Source organism: Suillus plorans (assembly GCF_016647745.1).
Source record: "Suillus plorans strain S12 chromosome Unknown HD556scaffold_9, whole genome shotgun sequence".
Lineage (NCBI taxonomy): Eukaryota > Fungi > Basidiomycota > Agaricomycetes > Boletales > Suillaceae > Suillus > Suillus plorans.
In genome coordinates, this window is record NW_024537393.1 from 705,578 (window position 1) to 727,042 (window position 21,465).

Here is a 21,465-nt window from a genome sequence, read left to right on the forward strand (position 1 = left end):
TCAAACCAATGAAACGTCTAGAACGCGGACTCGGAGTGTCATGTCGAACGTTCATCGATGCATCGATCATCGGTCACTTATGACAAAAGACTCTAATAATCGATGTAAGTAGTACTAGCTACTCATCTGCTAACATTCTGAACATAGACCGAACAAGAATCTTGCCTCTACATGTACTTACCTCGTGGTACTGTGCTCGTGAATCAATTGTGCACTATTGTTATGCCATTCATTTCGACCAACATGATCCCGTCGTTTCTGTGATAGGTTTGTCTACATGGCACTGCCCCTTCAAGGCTTTCTGCTTCCTTCGGCAATGGGCCTATGGCCGATAATCATGATTAGCGCCTCAAGAAGCCAGTCAACGTGTTGGCCATGCTTTGATCAAGGGTATTTAGCTCATGCCAGAGGTTCTCTCTTTTCTCCCACCTACTTCTTGCACCCTGGCCTCACTTACAGCAATCCACTACTCGCGATGACTAAAGACCATAGGCCAGATCCTCCAGAAACCTGCGAGGCACCCGTTCGTGAAAATTCGGTATGTCGTCTCAAGGGCTTACTTGACGTGGATGAGCGCTCATGGAATTCATCGCTGCTGTAACGCTTTCTTCGTCCAGAGCCGACTCCGTACTCGAGTCAAGCAGATTATTTGGAAATTTGCGAAAGGCGTCGCCAAGAAACTTGCTGTGAGTAGGCTGCTAGGTCGCCTGATTCTGAATATGGCTGACATTGTGCAGAAACCCTTCAAGTTTTTCCGCAACCGCATTCCTGCGAACCAGAGCGTAGACCTTCAAGATGCTTCAACCACTGTCGTTCAGAACGTCGAAATGGAAGGGTCTTCATCAAGTCAGAAAGTCGACGTAAGTGCTCGAACTTACTATTCTAGTCCTTCGGTTTTCTTAGAGGCGCTTCTAGTCATCCAACGACGACAAGCATCCCACCACATCTGAGATTCCCAGTGACTCTGTGAACCAAGGGCTGTCCGGAGAGCCTGCTTCTCAGGTATTTTCGTCACATGCTTTGACTTTCCTCCCTAATTTTGGCGATACCGCAGGTTCAGGCCGCTCCTTCTGGCGAGGAGGAAAATCTTGATACTCAATTAGTTGACGCTGAACTTCAGGGTGCTTGTGATAGCACACAAAACATGGGATTACTCGGGAAACATGCGACTTCTGCGGCATCCGCCGTCGACCATGCCCCAGCGGGTCTCGCTGCCGCGGATAATTTTGAGACGAAGTATCTCCAACCCCTAAAAATTATTGATGGTGTCCTCGAGAAGATCGCGGATGTATGGGCTATTCTTGTCTATTGGAAGCGGACTAATCAAGTTGTATAGGTACATCCTTACGCAAAGATAGCGCTGGGTGTGCTGTCTGCTGCATCCAAAGTATGTTTGATTTCTCCCGGAGTGCAGTCTCCTGCTTAGAAGTCATAACTCTGTAGATTATAATCGCTCAAGCAGAGCGCGACAAATCGATTCATAGTCTTCTTGAGAAATTGGCTGAAGTCTATCGCTTCATGACTCTAGATGACAATCTTGGCAAAATTGAATCGATGCGCGGTGTCGTTGGAAAGATCGTTCAGCAGACTCATGAGTGCGCCCGTTTTATCAGGGACTACTCAGAAACAAAGAGCTTTTGTGGGTCACCAAGCTATCGGACTTCGTGAATGAATCTTATACTGCTGTCATAGGGAAGAGACTCGGGAAAAACGTTCTGTCGGAAACTGACGACATCATCAAACAGTACAGTGACACTTTGGATGACCTTATGCAGCAATTCCGGGACCAAGTCGATCGAGACGTGGCGGTCTTCGTCCAACGTACGGGTAAGGAGTCTGACACGCTTTTGTCTTTGCATTGACTCATACCCTAAAGGTGAAACACTCGATCTCAGCGATATGGTTTATGCAGGGGGCGCAGGAGTAGATACTACGAAGGAATGTCTGTCAGGCACTCGCACGGACGTTCTCTCCCAAATCACCAAGTGGATCAACAACAGCGAAGATTCCGCTCCACGTGTAATGTGGTTATCCGGCCCTGCAGGCAAGGGCAAATCAGCCATCGCGCACACGATTGCCAACTGGTTCAAAGAAACGGGAGGCCTCGGTTCATGCTTTTGTTTCGATCGGCACAGAGGAGATCGTCGCCACGAAAAGATTTTCTCCACCATCGCGCGCGATCTTGCTGATCGTGATCCGAGGATGAGACGAGCGTTAGCGGATGCAGTCAGGAATGATACCTCGCTCAAGAATACGACGGACATTATGCAGCAGTGGCGCGAGCTTCTCATGGCACCGTTGAAGAAGTTCCCTGCGTCAAGCGTGGGGCCTGTCTTGATCGTGATTGATGCGCTGGACGAGAGCGGCGGAGTAGAGACGCGGGAGCACCTTCTTCGCATACTTGCGGGTAAACTTCAAAACAAAAAGGTTCCCCAAATCACGGAACTTCCTTCCAACTTTCGGATTCTCGTCACCTCTCGCCCGCTTCCAGATATTGAAAAGTGGTTTGAAGGTGCCAATCATATTCTGCAGTTCTCCATGGACAGTATTGCACCAGAAGTCGCGAAGCGCGACATTCACGCCTTCGTATCGGAGGAGCTGAAAGAGCTATCAGAATTTCAGGACGACCATCTTGCAACGCTCGCTGCGGGATCCGACGGACTCTTCGAGTGGGCGCGTCTCGCATGCAGATACATCAAGGAACCCGAGTTCGGTTCATCTTCAATGAACTGCTTCAATGATGTCGTGGCCCACAGTCCGGGGGAGCGGAGAAACTTGTTGTATGATATGTATCGGCTCATCTTGACGGAAATCATGCCAAAGGATAAAAATACAACAGCCCACAAGCAAGCGATGGCGAGATTCCGTTCCGTGATGGGACAAATACTTGCCACAGCCGAACCTCTCCCTTTAGATTCACTGAATGCTATGCGGGCCCATTTTCCAGAGGGGGCCGACTACAAAGTAGATGTAGTAATAAAACGCATGGGCGCCCTCCTCAGCGGCACCACCGACTCAAATACCCCCATCCGACCCCTTCATGCTACATTCCAAGAATTCCTGACGGACGAATCATCCAGCGGAGACTTCTTCGTCGAGAGAACGAAGGGGCAACAACGCGAGCTCGCATTCACATCATTACGAGTGATGAAAGATGGCCTTGGCTTCAATATTTGTGATTTGAAGTCGTCATACCTCCCTAATTCCCAAGACACAGGGCTGTCTGGACGAGTCAGAACATCCATTCCCCCACATCTATCCTATTCCTGTCGATATTGGGCTACGCATGTCCAGACAACGGACTTTGACGATGAGCTCGCAAAGGAAATAAGATCACTCTTCGACGACGAACGACTGATGTTCTGGATCGAAGCACTCGGACTTCTTAATGCAATCAGCGGCGCAATTACCGTGCTTCCACTCGTTGCCAAGTGGCTGAAGGTGAGCACATGCCTATGAGGCAGAGTCGGACGAATAGCTCATACACAAATACAGGGCCATTCTGGATATGAAGATTTGCGGTCCGCCACGATGGATGTACAAAGATTCATGCAAGTGTTTGGCGGGATGATTTTGCATAGCACACCCCATCTGTATCTATCAGCACTCCCGTTCTCGCCGGTCAACTCTACCATTGCTACCAAATTCACAGCTAGGTTTCCGAATGTCCTTCGTCTGGCATCCGGCCGGGATTTGAACTGGACGGTGGTTGAGGCTATAATGAGGGGGCACACTGGCGAAGTTCGGTCACTCTCGTTCTCACCGGATGGTACTCGCATCGCGTCTGGTTCATCGGATAAGACTGTGCGGCTGTGGAATGCAGCGACGGGACAGCCATTGGGTGAGCCCTTGAAGGGGCACACTAATGAGGTTCACTCAGTCTCGTTCTCACCGGATGGTACTCGCATCGCCTCTGGTTCGGAGGATAACACTGTGCGGCTGTGGAGTGCAGCGACCGGAGAGCCATTGGGTGAGCCCTTCCGGGGGCACACTGGCCCGGTTTACTCAGTCTCATTCTCACCGGATGGTACTCGCATTGCGTCTGGTTCATCGGATAAGACTGTGCGGCTGTGGAATGCAGCGACGGGACAGCCATTGGGTGAGCCCTTGAAGGGGCACACTAATGAGGTTCACTCAGTCTCGTTCTCACCGGATGGTACTCGCATCGCCTCTGGTTCGGAGGATAACACTGTGCGGCTGTGGAGTGCAGCGACCGGAGAGCCATTGGGTGAGCCCTTCCGGGGGCACACTGGCCCGGTTTACTCAGTCTCATTCTCACCGGATGGTACTCGCATTGCATCTGGTTCATCGGATAAGACTGTGCGGCTGTGGAATGCAGCGACGGGAGAGCCATTGGGTGAGCCCTTCAAGGGGCACACTAACAAGGTTTTCTCAGTCTCGTTCTCACCGGATGGTACTCGCATAGCGTCTGGTTCGCAAGATAACACTGTGCGGCTGTGGAATGCAGCGACGGGACAGCCATTGGGTGAGCCCTTCAAGGGGCACACTTGTGGGATTTTGTCAGTCTCGTTCTCACCGGATGGTACTCGCATCGCGTCTGGTTCATTCGATAACACTGTGCGCCTGTGGAATGCAGCAACAGGACAGCCATTGGGTGAGCCCTTGGAGGGGCACACTTGGTGGGTTCGTTCAGTCTCATTCTCACCGGATGGTACTCGCATCGCGTCTGGTTCATATGATAACACTGTGCGGCTGTGGAATGCGGCGACGGGACAGCCATTGGGTGAGCCCTTGAAGGGGCACACTCACGCCGTTTGCTCAGTCTCGTTCTCACCGGATGGTACTCGCATCGCGTCTGGTTCATGGGATAACATTGTGCGGCTGTGGAATGCAGCGACGGGAGAGCCATTGGGTGAGCCCTTGAAGGGGCACACTGACGCGGTTCGGTCAGTCTCGTTCTCACCGGATGGTACTCGCATCGCGTCTGGTTCATATGATAACACTGTGCGGCTGTGGAATGCAGCAACTGGACAGCTATTGGGTGAACCCTTGAGGGGGCACACTTGTGGGATTTTGTCAGTCTCGTTCTCACCGGATGGTACTCGCATCGCGTCTGGTTCATTGGATAAGACTGTGCGGCTGTGGAATGCAGCGACGGGACAGCCATTGGGTGAGCCCTTGAAGGGGCACACTCACGCCGTTTGCTCAGTCTCGTTCTCACCGGATGGTACTCGCATCGCCTCTGGTTCATGGGATAACATTGTGCGGCTGTGGAATGCAGCGACGGGAGAGCCATTGGGTGAGCCCTTGAAGGGGCACACTCGCGCAGTTCACTCAGTCTCGTTCTCACCAGATGGTACTCGCATTGCGTCTGGTTCAGAGGATGAAACTGTGCGGCTGTGGAATGCAGCGACAGGACAGCCATTGGGTGAGCCCTTGAAGGGGCACACTCACGCCGTTTGCTCAGTCTCGTTCTCACCGGATGGTACTCGCATCGCGTCTGGTTCATATGATAACACTGTGCGGCTGTGGAATGCAGCAACGGGAGAGCCATTGGGTGAGCCCTTGAAGGGGCACACAGGAGCGGTTTTGTCAGTCTCGTTCTCACCGGATGGTACTCGCATCGCGTCTGGTTCGGAGGATAAGACTGTGCGGCTTATGAAAGTGCTGCCATCCCTTGATTCCGCAGAGCCGGATCCCTCTGCATCTCCACTACATCAAAACACCGCACCTCCCACTCAAGAACATCGTTTCACGCCAGCCAACACTTGTAACCATCCCCCCATTTCCTTCTCACCCTGCCTAAAACATGCCCTACCCAACCCCGCTGACTTGCTCGAACCCGCCTCTGATGATTCAACCCCTTTCTCGCTGCAGCCTGATGGGTGGATCATGGGACCCAGACATGAGCTCCTTTTCTGGGTACCTCCCGCTTCCCGACACGCGTTTTATACTCCTTGGACGTCACTGGTGATACCCAGAGGATATCCTGAGCTTGATCTGAGCTGCATGGCACATGGGACGCGCTGGTCAAGTTGCCGAGATGCGTGAGTTCTTAGTCTACCATCTGTCCTTGCAGTCGCTAACATCAAACCCTCCAGCTCCACGTAACGATGATTTCGTTGCTGCAATATCGAGTGTACCATTTCCTTGCCTATTTTATACCTAGCACCGATCCTGAATTTATGGTTGTCCGACTGAATGATGCACTGAAAACAGACTTGCTGCTGATTCCTGACAGCACGTAGCGGACACTAATTTCATCAGACACCCTCAAACATCATCCTGATATGTCGCAGGTGGTTTGGTATTCCTGTTTTGTCAGACTTTCAAACTCGATGTTCGGGAGTCCAATGACAACCAGTCTCGGTCGAAGTGTATGAGATGAAGAGGCTACAACCTCGCACCGTGCACGTACAGACACATAAGAACGTGCTGATCGACTCATTTGACAAGATCGTTGAACTCAAGTGCTCCGTGCGTCTCTTTTTGTAAATTTAGCAGCGGTGCCTAAAGACTAGGATCACACTTGGAATCAATATCCTGGTGTATGTTCCCGTTCCCCATCATACTTCTTTGTCAGATTCTTGTTTGATTGCTTTCCAACGATACATACATTGCTGACGATATTATGCGTGTAGTTGTTACAAGGAAAAGATATCTGTACGAACCACCAGCCTGTTTTCAACTCCTAGAGAAAGCAAGAGAAAAAAAGCACAAGCACTGATGCAAGCGTTCGTGTCCGTCCTACGTTTACATACATAGGCCCAGTCCAGCGTGATTGTGTAGGTTTGCAACTTGACTTGAGTGCGGACAACTCGAGAGTCGAGGATGCTTAACCGCTTACATAATAGTAGTGACTCAGCGAGTCGGCGACTGACTAGCTGCCCGAGGACGACTTGCTCGGGTCACGGCCCGAGTCGGTGTATTCAACGTAAGTCTGAGCTTTTTACTAAAAACCGCAGGCACAGTGAGTGACTTTCATGTTTAAGCGCTAGCAGGGACTTATTACCTCCGTGTGCTATAATAAGCTTTGTTGAAAGATGAACAGCTCGGGAACGGATCATCTCTTCACGTCAAACATCGATGATGACCTGCAAGTGTAACAGTGAGTATGGGCACTCCGAGTCGTTCTTTACGTCGCTGGTCACTAGGCCAAATGGTAAAAGGTAATATAGTAGCGTTAACGAAATATTTGTCATCTAATTGAATTCTTTTTCGCCTCCCCGCCGAACTTATATAGGGTTTCTTCACCACTAGTGCGTTGCCTAGCATTTTCGCTCTTTTCTCTTTCATTCGTTGACCACACCACTGTTGGTCATCTTTTTTTTGTTCAGAGAGATGTGGATTTCTGCGCTGCTGTCGGTGCTTGGTATAGCACTGCAGGTGTCAGTGGTGACCGCTCAAGACGGCTCCATATCTGGTCCAACCAGCAGTTCGTCTGCTGCTGGGTACTCATGCGACCCTAGCCAATGCCAGTTGCCCAACTGCAATTGTGCTAGCACGAGTCCCCCGGGTGGTCTTTCTCCTGTATGTTTTAAACTGTCTTTTACCATGCATCACTTCTGACGCGTGGTTTTATAGTCGGACGTACCGCAGTTCGTTGTCTTCACTGCCGACGATGCTATTCAGTCCTATACTATTGACTCTGTCAATCAGTTCCTTGCTCAACGGCAGAATCCGAATGGTTGTCCTATCAAGATGACTTACTTCACCTCTCTCAACTATACCAACTATACCCTTGTCACTGATTGGTACGTTGCTGGAAACGAAATAGCTGATCATACGTATGTATTTCATCCTAGTCCTTCGTGCTTTTGATCATTGGCTTTAGGATGACCCATGTTGGTTCACCTCCTGCGGACGAGATCAACGGAAACATCATTGCTCTCAACGCACTTGCTGGTATCCCGCTCGATGCCATCCAAGGTTTCCGCGCACCTTACTTGAACTACACCGCTCAGACTTTGCAGCTCCTCGCGAACGTTGACTTCACTTATGATTCTTCCTCCGCCGCTTCGATTCCTGTTACAGACCCAGGTACTGATGCGTACTGGCCTTACACGCTGGACAACGGTCTCGCAAACGACTGTCTGACTGTCGAGGGTATATGCAAAGGCCTACCTAAAATCCCTGGTCTTTGGGAGATTCCTATGTATGCGTTCTTTGATGAGCTCGGGATTGATGGACCGCACTTGATGGACCCTTGGTTGGATACTGCAAACGGAGCCAGTTCGGTCAATGACACTGCCACGTTTGAGTACATGAAGAATACGTTCACGGCTCATTACACTGGGAATAGGCAACCGATTGGTCTATACACTCATCCTATTCATCTTTCGGTCAGTTATTTCCGTTCTACAACATTTCGATATTGGCTAATGTTATACTTTAGACCACTTATCCCGGTGTCGACCCCCCGAACAGCACGATCCAGATGATCAATGATTTCCTGGATTGGGTTCAAATGCAACAGGATGTCTGGATTGTTTCGAACGAGCAGCTTCTTGCTTGGGTCCGGAACCCTGTACCTGTCTCAGAGCTCGATTCCTTTGCGCCTTTGAAGTGTTCGACTCCCCAGGTTGACTCGTCTTTGAAAATTTGCAATGGTATTCCTCAGAACGAAGCTGGTCTCCTGGAGGAGTGTGACTTCCCCGACTTCCCTTTCTTCACTTGCGTAAGTTGTTTGTGGCTAGTGCGGTACTCATTTAGACTTAATTGGTGAATTAGTATGGTTGCCCGCAAGTAGAGGTGTCCCCTTCAAACCCGAACCCACCGCAGCAAGTCCCAGCGGGTCAACAGATAAGATACAGATGTGACTATTACTACTGTTTTCTATTACCCTGGACTGAAGATGTTCCGTAGTGCCTTCGAACTGCTCGACACCTTTCTGGGATCCTATTGCCGGGTCGTGCTTGTGTCAGTCCTCGGCTTGCGCGTTTACGGATAACTCACGACCTATTGGGGTAAGTCGCAGCCTAAAGTCATACAGTTCGCTCTAACCATCTTTTAGCCCAACGGTGCCAACTTGACTGGTGGTGGAACTGGTGGAGATGGATTCGACGGTTCTGGTAGTACGCCGACGCCGACGTATATCAACTTTAATGGTGCTACCCCCGTCAAGTTGTGGAGTGGCAGTCTCGTTGGGATGATGAGTGCTCTAGCTGTGGGCGCGTTTGGCGCTGCGACAGGATGGGTTTTGGTTAACGTCTGATATGGGACTTTCGAACGCTGACAATTTACGATAGTTACTGGACATAGGGTTACGATCATTGCTTTCCACGATGCTTTATTGGCTTTCTCATTTCCTTTTCTCGCGGCAATTGCGTAGGCTAACCTCGATTAATAATTGGCTCGTGTTAATAGCCAGGACCATGCATTGTATATTACGGTACTACTCGTTCGGATTTATTACTTCTCATGTCTTACTTGACGCAACAAACCGACGAGTCTTGCCATTTGCCACACTATGAATAATCTTCAGGCGTGAATGGTACATGCAGCGATGGGTCCTCTGATAATTGATCCCGTGCTGATCGCAGGCCGTGTCATATTTCAAATTGATAATAGATGTTGCCTAAATTGTAAACCGATCGGGGTAACGACTCCATACTGTGTGCAGATTGGTATCACTTGGGTAGCTTGAGATCCCCGAGACCCACTTTACTGGGAAAGTATGTCATGCTCCCCCAATATCGTCTGAGTAGTAATCACTTGGTTACTGGGCGCCATAGTGCCGTGTCGTCAAATGGACTTAGCAGCGACGAGAGTGGAGTCAATGAAGAACAGTAATGAAGATAAAAGGAGGGTCGGGTCAGGAACCGGAATATACCGATAGCTGTATCCAACCAACGCGTCTAGAACGCGGAGTGTTAAAGAATTCTGCGTATTAGTACCGATACCCGGCTCTTGCGTCCAAGTTGAAGCTATCGTATGACTTCCTCGCAGCACCCTCCAGCCGTAATCAACAACAAGTTCGTATCCAAGACAGTCAAATGCGCGCATCAGAATGGAGCAAAGTCTGTTCGCGTCCGATATCCGATCGATATTTGGAGCTCTTCCCCTTCTAAAGGAGATCAAAACTATCTCCCTTGCGATGATTGTTTCCACTAGGCTATCGGTCCTGAACGAATAATGTCCCAATCTCCCTTCATGTGGGCACCCAGGATTATCCTTCTATTGACTTCAGGAGTCATCCCTGTTCTCGTGTTCTTTTCTAAAAGACGCAGGGCCCAAAATGCAGGCAATCTATTCTACTGAAGTCGCTAAGCTGATGTTGTTCGTGCAGTTGGACGATTTCCCGACTGTTGGCTGCTCCTTCGGCCCATTTCGTTGTTTCAGCAACTTTTACGTGGGCGCATCCAGATTTCTCGTAGACGCACCAGGTGTCCTCAAGGAGGGATACGAAAAGGTATATCTGATTCTCATTCATCTCGGCTTGTAAATGACGCACAATGCTAGTATGGTAATAGACCGTTTAAGGTCGCAACCATGCTACGCTGGACAGTGGTTCTCACTGATCCCCAGCATATGGTGGAAATTGCGGATGCTGCGGAAGAAGACCTTTCGTTCCGTGAGGCTATGAAAGATGTAAGACCCTTGTCGTCTCTTTAGCCAACAACCATTGATACCGCTCTGGAGATCATGGGCGTCGACGATGCATTAAAGATCAACGTCGGCAGTCCAGATCATGATCTTCTCGCCGAACTACTCAAGAGTCATATTGCTAGAAATGCAACCAAAATATGTGCTGAAGTTCAAGACGAGTTGCTCACCTCTCTCGAAAACGTTCTAGGAAATGAGAGTGATGGTGAGGATGCAATTTGACAGTTGACCAAGTGACGAATAACATCAAGCAGATTGGACCTCGATTCCCGCTTTGAGCACCGTAAGTCGAATAATGGTACAGACATGGCAACGATTCTTTGTCGGCTATCCCCTATGTATGTAATACGGTCTGTCCTGTTCGACATTCTCACCATGTTCTGTAGGCCGCAACTCTGAGTGGTCCTCCTTGGTGGCCAAGATTCACAAAGACGTGGCGATCTCGAGCGTGATCAGACGTCTCGTGCCATCATGGACATTCCCGTATGTCACACAAAAACGGAAATGAAACTGAAAACCCAGAACAAGTCCAGATTCTTTGCGAGAATGACTAGCAACCTCGAGGCAAATGTTGATCGTGCCACCATTCTGTTGGGTACTGCAGTGGAGGCTTGCACGAGTGAAGTGGACGAATATGCTACTCCAAACGAGCAAAAGGTATGAAATTCGCTGCTACATACTGATCCTTTAATCGCGTTTTCCGCAGTTCGACTTCCTCGCGCGACTCGTAAGGCGATCTACCGGTGAAGATAGTTTGTTGAGAAACCTTACGGCGCGTCTCCTTGGTTTCACCATTGCGGTTTCATCTGTATGTGTTGACACCTTTCCTAATAGTCTCTCTGACATCATACTCCAGACGCCCTCAAATGTAAGACATCCTTCGGAGCCGGACGATCATTAACTTGTCTATAGACCCTTACACACGCCCTATATCATTTAGCCACAAACCCCGAGTTTGCACAGGTATTGCGGGATGAAGTTGATCCCATCGTACAGCACGATGGCTGGAATATACAATCCGTCGCAAAGATGAACAAGATAGACAGTTTCCTGAGGGAAAGCGCCAGGATCAACGGCGTATCATCACGTACGTTTTTCATCTCACATACCCCCGATTAAGCTATGAACCATTTGCCAGTGGGATTCTTCAGGCAAGCGACGCGTGATCTCTCGCTCTCTGATGGCACATTTCTCCCAAAGGGTTGTACTATCGCGGTCTCTCTACCGCCATTTCACCGTGACAGCACCGCATACGAGGCCCCCGATGAATTCAGACCTTTCAGGTTTTCGGACAATCCAGAACACAGCATAACTACTATCACGCCCCAGTGGTTGTTTTTTGGCTATGGGAAACATGCGTGGTGAGTGAGAGATCTCTGTCGACTTGACGCTTACATGAATCGCGATGTTCATATTCAGTCCTGGGCGTTTCTTGCTCACTTATCAGCTGAAAGTCATGTTTGCGTACATGATATCTGTCTACGACATTAGAATTGGCGATGAGTGGACGTCGCGTCCGTCAAACTTCATATTTGGGGAGGGAATCGTGCCGAATCTATCTGCGCATGTCTCATATAGAAGACGGCGTGATGCGCACTGATTGTTGGATGTAATTCATGGCATTAGTTTTTGAAATCCGACACTTTGCATGACATGGAAATTAGAATGATGGCTTCTTAATGTCCTTGAGGATGAAAAAATACGTAGTAGCTTCCATATTAACATTGGTAGTACACGATGAGAATATATGTATGTTAGTAAGGGTTATTTTCAAATACATGTCGTGAATGATCATGAGGCTGTCATCAGTACGGTGGTCGAACTACAAGACATCACACCGGGCTATCGATCGCATCGCAATCATCACCCTTGCTCTCCACAATCTGTTCGATATTTACTTGGATCTGTGACAGTCAGAAAGGTCATATTTATACGTGGCAAAGGTACGCACCGGTTCCCCCCGATGGTGCACTGCTCTCGATTGAGGAGTCTTTATTCGCAGCTGTGGTTGTGTAAGACGCAATATCATTCGCATGTGACGGACTATGGTACTTGCCGATTCCTGTTGCGAGATCGAAGAATCAGGTCCATGCTCAGACTCCCCCAGAAAGACGACTGGCATAGGCCGATTGCTTGAAGGAGTGTATTGATTTCCATTCCATATTTGTTTTCTGGCATTGAGACTACAGGACCAGATTGAACTGCAGTCCACAGATACTGCATCGAACATGCGACTCACGTAGCTAGAAAGGAGTTTGCATATACTACTCCAATAATGTTCAGATGAGGTAAGTTCACGATAATTTGAAATGGCTTACATTTTGCTACGACAAAGTGAAGACCTAGAAATATGCGGTTTGAAGGCATGGTCATCCACTGTAGTATTTGAGTGATCAAAACATAACAAGAATTAGGAATGCTCACGCAAACCAATGTTGCGATGGTTGCAGCGCTAAGGTGGCCTTAGCATATGGTTTATGGCATGCGCTTGGATAACATACCATGTTATCGAGCCATTCTGAATTGTCCAGAACGTCAGGGTGTCGATGATACGCATAGTACTACAAGCTGGTGAACACCAGCTGCACAGTAATGCCATAAAATGACTTACTCTGTAAAAGATGGTCGGTTTTTGCGAAGGAAGTAGCACAGGAAGGCTGTGATCATGATATCCACGAATGCCGAAAGTAAAAGGCCAAAAGTGAAGACCCAAGAAAATTCTATCGGAATGTCAATACTGAGAAGCTGCCCACCACCTGTAGATGAAGAATTACGCTGAAAGAATATGCTGTATGATTTCAATCTGAGCCTACGGAAAACAAGTTTCAGTGACTGTCAATCCTATTTTAAACACGGCTCACATCTCGGTATTCGTAACTGACGAAAATGCGTGATTATCATCAAGGAACGTATGTGCGGTACTTCATGACTTACTGCTAGCCATTACTGAAGTCAGTTATCAAAATAAGTTCTCATTATTGCACTGCCAAAGTGCACTTACTTAAACGAGCAAAAGCGAGTGCAACCTACAAGCGAAAATCTCATCATTCAAGTAGCAGAATCGCAAACATGAGACCTACAATTGGAATCGCTACAGTGAGCTTCTTCTTTTGCACTTTCTAGCGACATCAGTGTGGGAAACGCAAAACCAAAGAAAAATTACGAAACATTTATAGATTCGGTACGCAAAGAAGCTGAAGCTCGAGTCAGAACAGCATTTCCTCGTATAGCTTAGCTAACCTTTGAACAAGGAAGGTAATCAAAGCCTGGTAAATATTCCAGTAATGAGAATTGTGAGGTTCCATACGTGTAAGAACGCACAGTAAGCTCAATCGCAGGCTATGGGGCCGCGTTAACGCCAGGTCAAAACGTCTAGAACGTGATTGCTCACACCAATACACCTGATGATCAATCGATTTTCCAGTTGATGATAAACGATGACATCACACATACCAGGGGATTGTGTCAACTTTACTGAGATCACCGTAGGTCGCAATGATGGAATCCCAAAGGGCAACTGCAACGAGTGCGGAATGGGACAAATCAAGCAGCCTGAATTCCATTGACATTCGTCTCGCACGCATCAGGATACTGGAACGCACCATATTACAATGACCTTTACAAGATGATTAAAAAGGCGCAGACTTGAAAGACAACGTGACGTACCAATGACTTAGTACGCCAACTCTCATGAAAATAAACCCGGAAGTACACGATGAATTGCATGTTAACGCAACCCGAAAAGCTGTGAGGAGATCTATCAGACAGATATCATATTTTTGCATCAAGGTTGATCACGTCCCTGAAGGCCAGCAAGCCACCGACCATCATGGCTCCGTAAATCAGATCAATATTCGTCATAAAGATAACAAGTGGGGCGTTGGGAGAACCGGCGAAAGACGCCTAGTAGGCTACCCAACCCTATGGTATAGCTTATAAGTAGCTCAAGGCGTTGAAAGGAGGTTGCACATACATACATAAACACACGCAGTAGACAGACTCTCCGGGCCATGCTCCGTTCTTAGAGGAATGGTCCCTATAAGATATACTTCGATTGTCAGTTTCTTGCATAGGCACGATACGTGATGGTAGAACTAACTTTCCCGGGTAATATGTTGTTTTTGACAGCACATGACAGCTATGTAAGAGCGGCTGGATATATTTGCATCCCGTAGCTCCATCTCCGCGCGTTTCTGAAACGACGAGAAGATCGCATCGTGGAATCCCAGATATAACTATGTAGCACTTGGGTGACCAGGTCTGACGAAGTTGACAATTTTTGTGCGCAAGTTGATGACACTCCAGTCCCTCCTCGAGGCTACGAAACTGGATCAGCTACTATGTCGCGGTTTGTCGACCGTGCAGCATTGAGCGAGAAACTGAAAAGTCATCGTCACCTGGTGTACCAGTTAAGTTTCTAAGAATAGCAACGGCAAGCCCATAACTCACCGTCTGATTGAGTTCACACTCGCGATAACAAACCAATCACTGATAGAGATAAACCAGGGGTTGCTGGCAGCTGGTGTGTTACTAATAGTACTAGTAGTAGCTGTAGTAACTACTAGTGTACATCAAAACAGATCAAAACATCTGTTGGTCACACTATCACAACTATCAGTATTTGTACTTATCTAATGGGCGCAACGCTATTCAATTTTCCTCCATCACGTCGGACGCGGAAAGGCCGCTGTAATCGTGTATCAATCTACTCCAACAAGCTAAGTCAAACCTTGTGTGACACGTCCAACAAATTCCACACTAGTTGCTGACTCCAACTTCAGTTTCTCCAAGAATACTGGAACGTTCGAACCTGTGGCTTAAGTTGTCGTGACTATCACAACATCCGAAGCAACGGGTTCGATGTTACCCTTTCGTCATCCCACTGTTCTACTATACGGGAAGTCATTTGGCCCACCAATGTCCTCCTGTTTGAGCTACGTGTCGCCCGGGCATGGCGTCCCGAACAGTGCTGCGAGTCTCTGCGGAGGAAGTCCCAGACAATGCACCAAGACTGGTACTTCTCAACCTTCGAATTTACAACTGCAGACGCCCGGTAGGAATCCCGGACGTACTCTAGAAAATTGCGTTCGGGAACTCGTCTGGGCCGTTGATTCTCAGCTGCCAGTGGGCCAGTTAGGAAAGACTGTAGGCCATTTGATCGAGGGAGCTCTCCGAATAGATTTGTACACTTGAAGTGTCATACCTTCATTATGACATTTTTGACGGGAATGTCGACGCTGTCGGAAGAAATATCAGCAGCGTGTCCCTGCAGAAAATGGAGAACCATTGCATGACGACAATTGTCCCTGAGGGTAAGATGCAAATGATGAGCTCCGTAGGAACCGACGGGAACCGAATCGAGAAGAAATGGACAATAGATTTGAGACTAAAATTCAACATTACACGGAATTTATAAGTCATAGCTCGACAATGACGAATAACTATGAATTATGGTGGGCGATCAGCTACGAAGGCACATGTCCTCGATCAACATAAACATGATGATGAAGCGACGTCAATAAACGCACGCTGGAGTAACGAGTGCCACGAAGAAACTGCGCCTGGGGCGTTGTTGCGTCGAAATGATCTCGATTGCTGCAGGGTGAGGGAACGCGAAAGTTCTAGAAGCAGTTAGCTGAAGACGGGTTGGAACACATGGATAGATAACAAAGTACAGCCAGCGCCGAAGGATTGTATGACTGGGAAGCTACTTATCGTTAACATTTGTGCCCTTTGCAAGATAAAGCACAAGGTTTACCTGGAAAATCGCCGCCACACGGATTTCCTCGATCAATAGATCACCACTCCCCACGAGGCTTTGTACATAGCTTCGAGCTGTGATAGTTGTGTCAGCAATATTGGGGAGGAAGACCTAGTCGAATATGGCAAGGCGGGGTACTTGGTGTCGAGTCACGGTTTCTTGCTGTAATGATATGGCTAAGTAGTCCACTTGAGGTATGGCCAGCACGTACCGGAAGTTGTCCTAGAGAAGTGTCGTACAAATCCCGACCTGACCTGGTTGCTTACTTAATTGCGCGGGAGTACGGAATTGTGCTTGATGGAATTCTGCATATCGAGTGTAACTTACTCAGGCTAACTGGACGAGCTCGCCTGTTTCATTTTGTTGCTCCTACCTTCGATGCGATTTTGTCCCCCCTAAGGCTTTAGTCACTCGTATTAGTGGCGTGATGGTCCGGGATTCCGAGAGGAGAGGCCTCCTAAAATTTTCAAATTCGAAGTCCTCTCTTCAATCCTACAACCATGACTATGGCGGTCGGATTCTTGTCGCTTCCTACGGAGCTCATATGCCACATTCTAATCCTTCTTAACCCCAGGGACATTAGTCGCTGTGCACTGGTTCGCTTTCCCCCGTAGTTCCACAATTTCCTTCAGGGCTAATGTTTGATCATGCTAGACATGCAACATCTTTTGGCTTGTGGTCCGGAATTCTGTCTACATTCAATACAAGCTTGAAATTTATGCTCAGGGCTTGATTAGTACCGGGTCCGCTACCATGAATTCGACCGGGATTTCCAGAAAGACTCTGTGTTCGCTCAAGAAATTGGCATCTTTGTGGCGATCCGACTTCCATGCGACAACTACCTTTGAAACAGTGGTCACTACTGCTACCACATGGCAACCCATGTTACCGATCCAAGATGTGAAATGTGGGCTTTGGTGGTCACACTCGCCGAAAGAAGACAAACTCTACATTCAGGGTTGTGGCACGAATCTTATGCTCTCCCGGACATGGTCTATCGGTTATGTCGAGGGCTTTTTTACTACATTCGACCCTCTGCAGGATCTTATGGTTGTGTGTTCTAAGCCTGATGATCGTGTCACTGTGACCGATGCGGAACAAAATCACCATGTCTGTCGGGTGCAGTTTCGACTGGCTTCATCCCAGCGTCCGCATCCGAGCGCTGTGTGCACTTCTTTGGAGTGTAAGCATACCTTTGATGCACCTGGCCATTACCGTGCTGCTTTGTCACCGCCTGTAATCTGTGGCGATCGCGTATTTATTGTCTATGAAATGGAGGACATGGATAACTGGCTTGTGTCCGGCACGTTCATACAAGTGATCAATTGGAGGAAGGGATATGTAAATAGGGTAAGTTCCTCCTTTTTGTGACAATTCTGCTGCTCAGCATAAGCAGCATTTTTTATGTCAACCGGATATCTACGACCAACATTGTTTCTATCCAGTCGATGAACAGAAGTTTGTCATCATTGGCCCAGAAGGCTCGATATACTTGTACACGTTACAAGGGCTCGATGGGCCGCCTCAGTGCCGAATCATATATCACCCTCCCACGATCCCCCATCTATCATTAAGTGAATCGAACATTGTTGTTCGCGGCCATCCATCACTCCTTGGCAAAGCAGCACGCCCAGGACTCATGCCGAGCTATGTGCCCTCCCTGGAGTCGCAAATTATGGTTTTAGAGTTTCTTTCTGAAGCGGGGGATGCCATCCTAGTCATCGATATGGCCATCTTCTCTGACATGGCCTTGCACTCAGATATGCTCGTCGAGATTCCCTGGTCAGATTGGGGACCTCAGTATGCGTGCTACTTTCCACACCACGAAAGCTACGATATCAGCGTGTTTGGCAGCAAAATGGCCTATGCTCTTCCCCAAGATCATATTCCCGATCCTGGTCAAAGACTGGAAGAGCTCTCCAATGAGGGTTACTTCTATGTGCATATCTGGGACTTCAATAAGCGAGTCATTGCTCTCTCGGAAAGTGTCAACGATCCTGACTCACCGGATCTTCACATTTGCAAGCCGGGTCAGATCATTGACTCCTCTGGTAAAGACATCTTCTCGAATCGTGCATACATCGCAACAGTCTGTCGTACATCATTTCCGACAGCTGGCTTCAATATATTCTTGGAACAGGATCGGCTTACTGTGACATGGGTACGTGTTCTTCGTTTGAACACAGTAACAGTCTGATGTGGCTGCGTTGTAGGTTCTGCATGATGAGATTAGTATTCGGGTCGTTTCCCCCATTCAGACGGAGGCTGGCCTGGACCTTACAGAATAGACAGTTTGGTTGCCCAGTGTTATGCTTGTGTTATGTTTGTATTGGAAAGTGAGTAAGATAGGTAGGACTTAGCGATGGCGATGTAGTTTTATGAGCAATATGCGTTTTGATGACAAGCAAAATATCGAGTGGGCTTTTGTAATCGTGTATCAATCTACTCGCACAAGCAGCCAAGCTAAGTCAAACTTTCTTGGGTGACACACTGACACGTCCAACAAATTCCACACTACTTAGTTCCTAATAGTTTTTACTCCAGTAGTGATCAACAGCGGAAGATCATCGCCTGGCGGCGACTCAGCGCTCATCATGCGGCCGGTCACTACACCACTTGTGCAACCGTGGTAGTATTAGGCCAGGCTGGTCACGAGCCTAAGCCTATCCGCCATATGCGAGGCTGCTTACCTAATTGCGCGGGGGTACGGAATTGAAATTCTGTGCGTTGAGTGTACTAACTTACTCAGGCTGCTCGACGAGCTCGCCTGTTTTCAGATTTGAAATTTATTTTGTTGCTCCTACCTTCGATGCGATTTTGTCCCCCTAAGGCTTTAGTCACTCGTGTTAAGCCCGGGATTCCGAGAGGAGAGGCCTCCTAAATTTTTCAAATTCGAAGGTCCTCTACAACCATGACTATGGCGGTCGGATTCTTGTCGCTTCCTACGGAGCTCATATGTCACATTCTAATCCTTCTTAACCCCAGGGACATTAGTCGCTGTGCACTGGTTCGCTTTCCCCGTAGTTTCCACAATTTCCACCAGGGCTAATGTTTGATCATACTAGACCTGCAATATCTTTTGGCTCGTGGTCCGGAATTCTGTTTATATTCAATACAAGCTTGAAATTTTTGCTCAGGGCTTGATTAGTACTGGGACCGCTACCATGAATTCGGCCGGTGTTTCCAGAAAGACTCTGTGTTCGCTCAAGAAATTGGCATCTTTGTGGCGATCCGACTTCCATGCGACCGCTACCTTTGAAGCAGTGGTCAGTATTGCTGTCGGATTTCGTGCGATACCATGGGAATGCATGCCACCGATCCAATCTGTGAAATGTGGGCTTTGGTGGTTACCTTTGCCACAAGTGGACAACTTTCACATTCAGGACTGTAGCACAAATTCCACACTCGAGTCCCGGACGCCGTGGTCTCTCGATGATACCGGGGGCTTTCACACCTTCGACCCTCTGCAGGACCTTATGGTTTTGTGTTCTGAGCCTGATGATTGTGTCACTGTGACCGATGCGGAACAAGATCACCATGTCTGTCGGGTGGAGTTTCGACTGGCTTCATCTCAACGTCCGCATCCGAGCGCTGTGTGCACTTCTTTGGAGTGTAAGCATACCTTTGATGCACCTGGCTATTATAATGCTGCTTTGTCGCCACCTGTAATCTGTGGTGATCGCGTATTTATTGTCTATGAAATAGAGGACACAGATGGCTGGCTTGTGTCCGGCATGTTCATACAAGTGATCAATTGGAGGAAGGGATATGTAAATAGGGTAAGTTCCTCCTTTTTGTGACAATTCTGCTGCTCAGCATAAGCAGCATTTTTTATGTCAACCGGATATCTACGACGAAGTTTGTTTCTATCCAGTCGATGAACAGAAGCTCGTCATCGTTGGCCCAGAAGGCTCGATATACTTGTACACGTTACAAGGGCTCGATGGGCCACCTCAGTGCCGAATCATATATCACCCTCCCAAGATCCCCCATCTATCATTACACGACTCGGAAATCATTATTCATGGCCACCCATCACTCCTTGGCAAAGCAGCACGCCCAGGACTCACGCCGAGCTATGTGCCCTCCCTGGAGTCGCAAATTATGGTTTTAGAGTTTCTTTCCAAAGCGGAGACTGCTATCCTATTGTTGGTAATCGATATGGCCATCTTCTCTGACATGGCCTTGCACTCAGATATGCCCATCGAGATTCCTTGGTCAGACTGGGGACCTCAGTATGCGTGCTACTTTCCCCACCACGAAAGCTACCATATCAGCGTGTTTGGCAGTAAAATGGCTTATGCTCTTCCCCAAGATCATATTCCCGATCCTGTCCAAAGACTGGAAAGGCTTTCCAGTGAGGACTACTTCTATGTGCATATCTGGGACTTCAATAAGCGAGTCATTGCTCGCTCGGAAAGTGTCAATGATCCTGACTCACCGGATCTTCACATTTGCAAGCCGGGTCAGATCATTGACTCCTTTGGTGAAGACATCTTCTCGAATCGTGCATACATCGCAACGGTCTGTCGTACGCCATTTCCGACAGCTGGCTCCAGGATATTCTTGGAACAGGATCGGCTCACTGTGACATGGGTACGTGTTCTTCGTTTGAACACAGTAACAGTCTGATGTGGCTGCGTTGTAGGCTCGGCATGGTGAGATTAGTATTCGGGTCATTTCCCCCATTCAGACGGAGGTTGGCCCGGACCTTACAGAATATACAGTTTGGTTATGCTTGTATTATGTTTATGTTGGAAAGTGAGTAAGATAGGTGGGACTTAGCGACGCCGATGTAGTTTTACGAACAATATGACAAGCAAAATATCGAGTTTGCTTTCGTTGTATCAATTTACTCCCACAAGCTAAGTCAAACCGTGGGTGACACGCCCAGCACATTCAACACTGGTTCCTAATAGTCTTTACTCCTGAGTAGTGATCAACAGCGGCCTGGCAGCGGCTCATCAGTCTGCGGCCGGTCAATGGAATTACGCAATGAGGCCATATCGCGGTTCATGATGCTCGATAACTGTCACTACATTGGCAATGAAATGCCTTTCACTCACCCCCTTTATCTGATTTGAGTTATGGATGATGACCCATGGCATCTATAACACAACAGTCAAGTCTGAGGCAGC

The 21,465-nt window shown here is 48.3% G+C and overlaps 7 protein-coding genes across 7 annotated transcripts; 6 read left to right on the forward strand and 1 right to left on the reverse strand.

The window, feature by feature from the left end:
- Nucleotides 1–364: 364 nt before the first annotated feature.
- HD556DRAFT_1033483 (uncharacterized protein) lies at nucleotides 365–1,427 on the forward strand. Its single transcript, XM_041295944.1, has 4 exons — nucleotides 365–686; nucleotides 738–860; nucleotides 916–1,002; nucleotides 1,055–1,427. Exons 1-4 carry the CDS (start codon nucleotides 570–572, stop codon nucleotides 1,334–1,336), a joined length of 609 nt encoding a protein of 202 aa, XP_041164392.1. The 5' UTR covers nucleotides 365–569; the 3' UTR covers nucleotides 1,337–1,427.
- A 4,192-nt stretch (nucleotides 1,428–5,619) lies between these two features.
- Nucleotides 5,620–6,012, forward strand: HD556DRAFT_1230242 (uncharacterized protein; the record flags this gene model as incomplete). Its single annotated transcript, XM_041297333.1, has 1 exon — nucleotides 5,620–6,012. One exon carries the CDS (start codon nucleotides 5,620–5,622, stop codon nucleotides 6,010–6,012), a length of 393 nt encoding a protein of 130 aa, XP_041164393.1.
- An 858-nt stretch (nucleotides 6,013–6,870) lies between these two features.
- Nucleotides 6,871–9,447, forward strand: HD556DRAFT_1343391 (uncharacterized protein). The gene is made up of 9 exons (XM_041302171.1): nucleotides 6,871–6,931; nucleotides 6,993–7,220; nucleotides 7,299–7,491; nucleotides 7,546–7,748; nucleotides 7,796–8,303; nucleotides 8,357–8,638; nucleotides 8,692–8,776; nucleotides 8,827–8,927; nucleotides 8,975–9,447. The coding sequence occupies exons 3-9, from the start codon at nucleotides 7,303–7,305 to the stop codon at nucleotides 9,173–9,175; spliced, it is 1,569 nt and encodes a 522-aa protein (XP_041164394.1). The 5' UTR covers nucleotides 6,871–6,931; nucleotides 6,993–7,220; nucleotides 7,299–7,302; the 3' UTR covers nucleotides 9,176–9,447.
- Nucleotides 9,448–10,167: 720 nt separating this feature from the next.
- HD556DRAFT_1506448 (cytochrome P450) lies at nucleotides 10,168–12,157 on the forward strand (the record flags this gene model as incomplete). The annotated part of the gene is made up of 11 exons (XM_041309035.1): nucleotides 10,168–10,200; nucleotides 10,250–10,372; nucleotides 10,423–10,551; nucleotides 10,603–10,771; nucleotides 10,821–10,904; nucleotides 10,953–11,049; nucleotides 11,100–11,223; nucleotides 11,273–11,380; nucleotides 11,479–11,653; nucleotides 11,705–11,927; nucleotides 11,986–12,157. Coding segments are annotated over 11 exons (1,437 nt in total), but the record flags the coding sequence as incomplete, so codon positions are not given.
- A 241-nt stretch (nucleotides 12,158–12,398) lies between these two features.
- HD556DRAFT_1439257 (uncharacterized protein) lies at nucleotides 12,399–14,135 on the reverse strand (the record flags this gene model as incomplete). Its single annotated transcript, XM_041305946.1, has 16 exons — nucleotides 12,399–12,470; nucleotides 12,518–12,749; nucleotides 12,806–12,830; nucleotides 12,885–12,942; nucleotides 12,997–13,018; nucleotides 13,068–13,127; nucleotides 13,178–13,375; nucleotides 13,428–13,443; nucleotides 13,501–13,512; nucleotides 13,568–13,592; nucleotides 13,647–13,685; nucleotides 13,730–13,760; nucleotides 13,807–13,832; nucleotides 13,888–13,905; nucleotides 13,958–13,967; nucleotides 14,020–14,135. The coding sequence occupies 16 exons, from the start codon at nucleotides 14,133–14,135 to the stop codon at nucleotides 12,399–12,401; spliced, it is 960 nt and encodes a 319-aa protein (XP_041164396.1).
- A 2,549-nt stretch (nucleotides 14,136–16,684) lies between these two features.
- On the forward strand, nucleotides 16,685–18,749 carry HD556DRAFT_1524944 (uncharacterized protein). Its single transcript, XM_041309242.1, has 4 exons — nucleotides 16,685–16,923; nucleotides 16,982–17,677; nucleotides 17,724–18,488; nucleotides 18,541–18,749. Exons 1-4 carry the CDS (start codon nucleotides 16,828–16,830, stop codon nucleotides 18,613–18,615), a joined length of 1,632 nt encoding a protein of 543 aa, XP_041164397.1. The 5' UTR covers nucleotides 16,685–16,827; the 3' UTR covers nucleotides 18,616–18,749.
- A 742-nt stretch (nucleotides 18,750–19,491) lies between these two features.
- Nucleotides 19,492–21,411, forward strand: HD556DRAFT_1534260 (uncharacterized protein; the record flags this gene model as incomplete). The annotated part of the gene is made up of 4 exons (XM_041309561.1): nucleotides 19,492–20,106; nucleotides 20,144–20,923; nucleotides 20,976–21,088; nucleotides 21,264–21,411. The coding sequence occupies 4 exons, from the start codon at nucleotides 19,492–19,494 to the stop codon at nucleotides 21,409–21,411; spliced, it is 1,656 nt and encodes a 551-aa protein (XP_041164398.1).
- Between the last annotated feature and the right edge of the window lie 54 nt (nucleotides 21,412–21,465).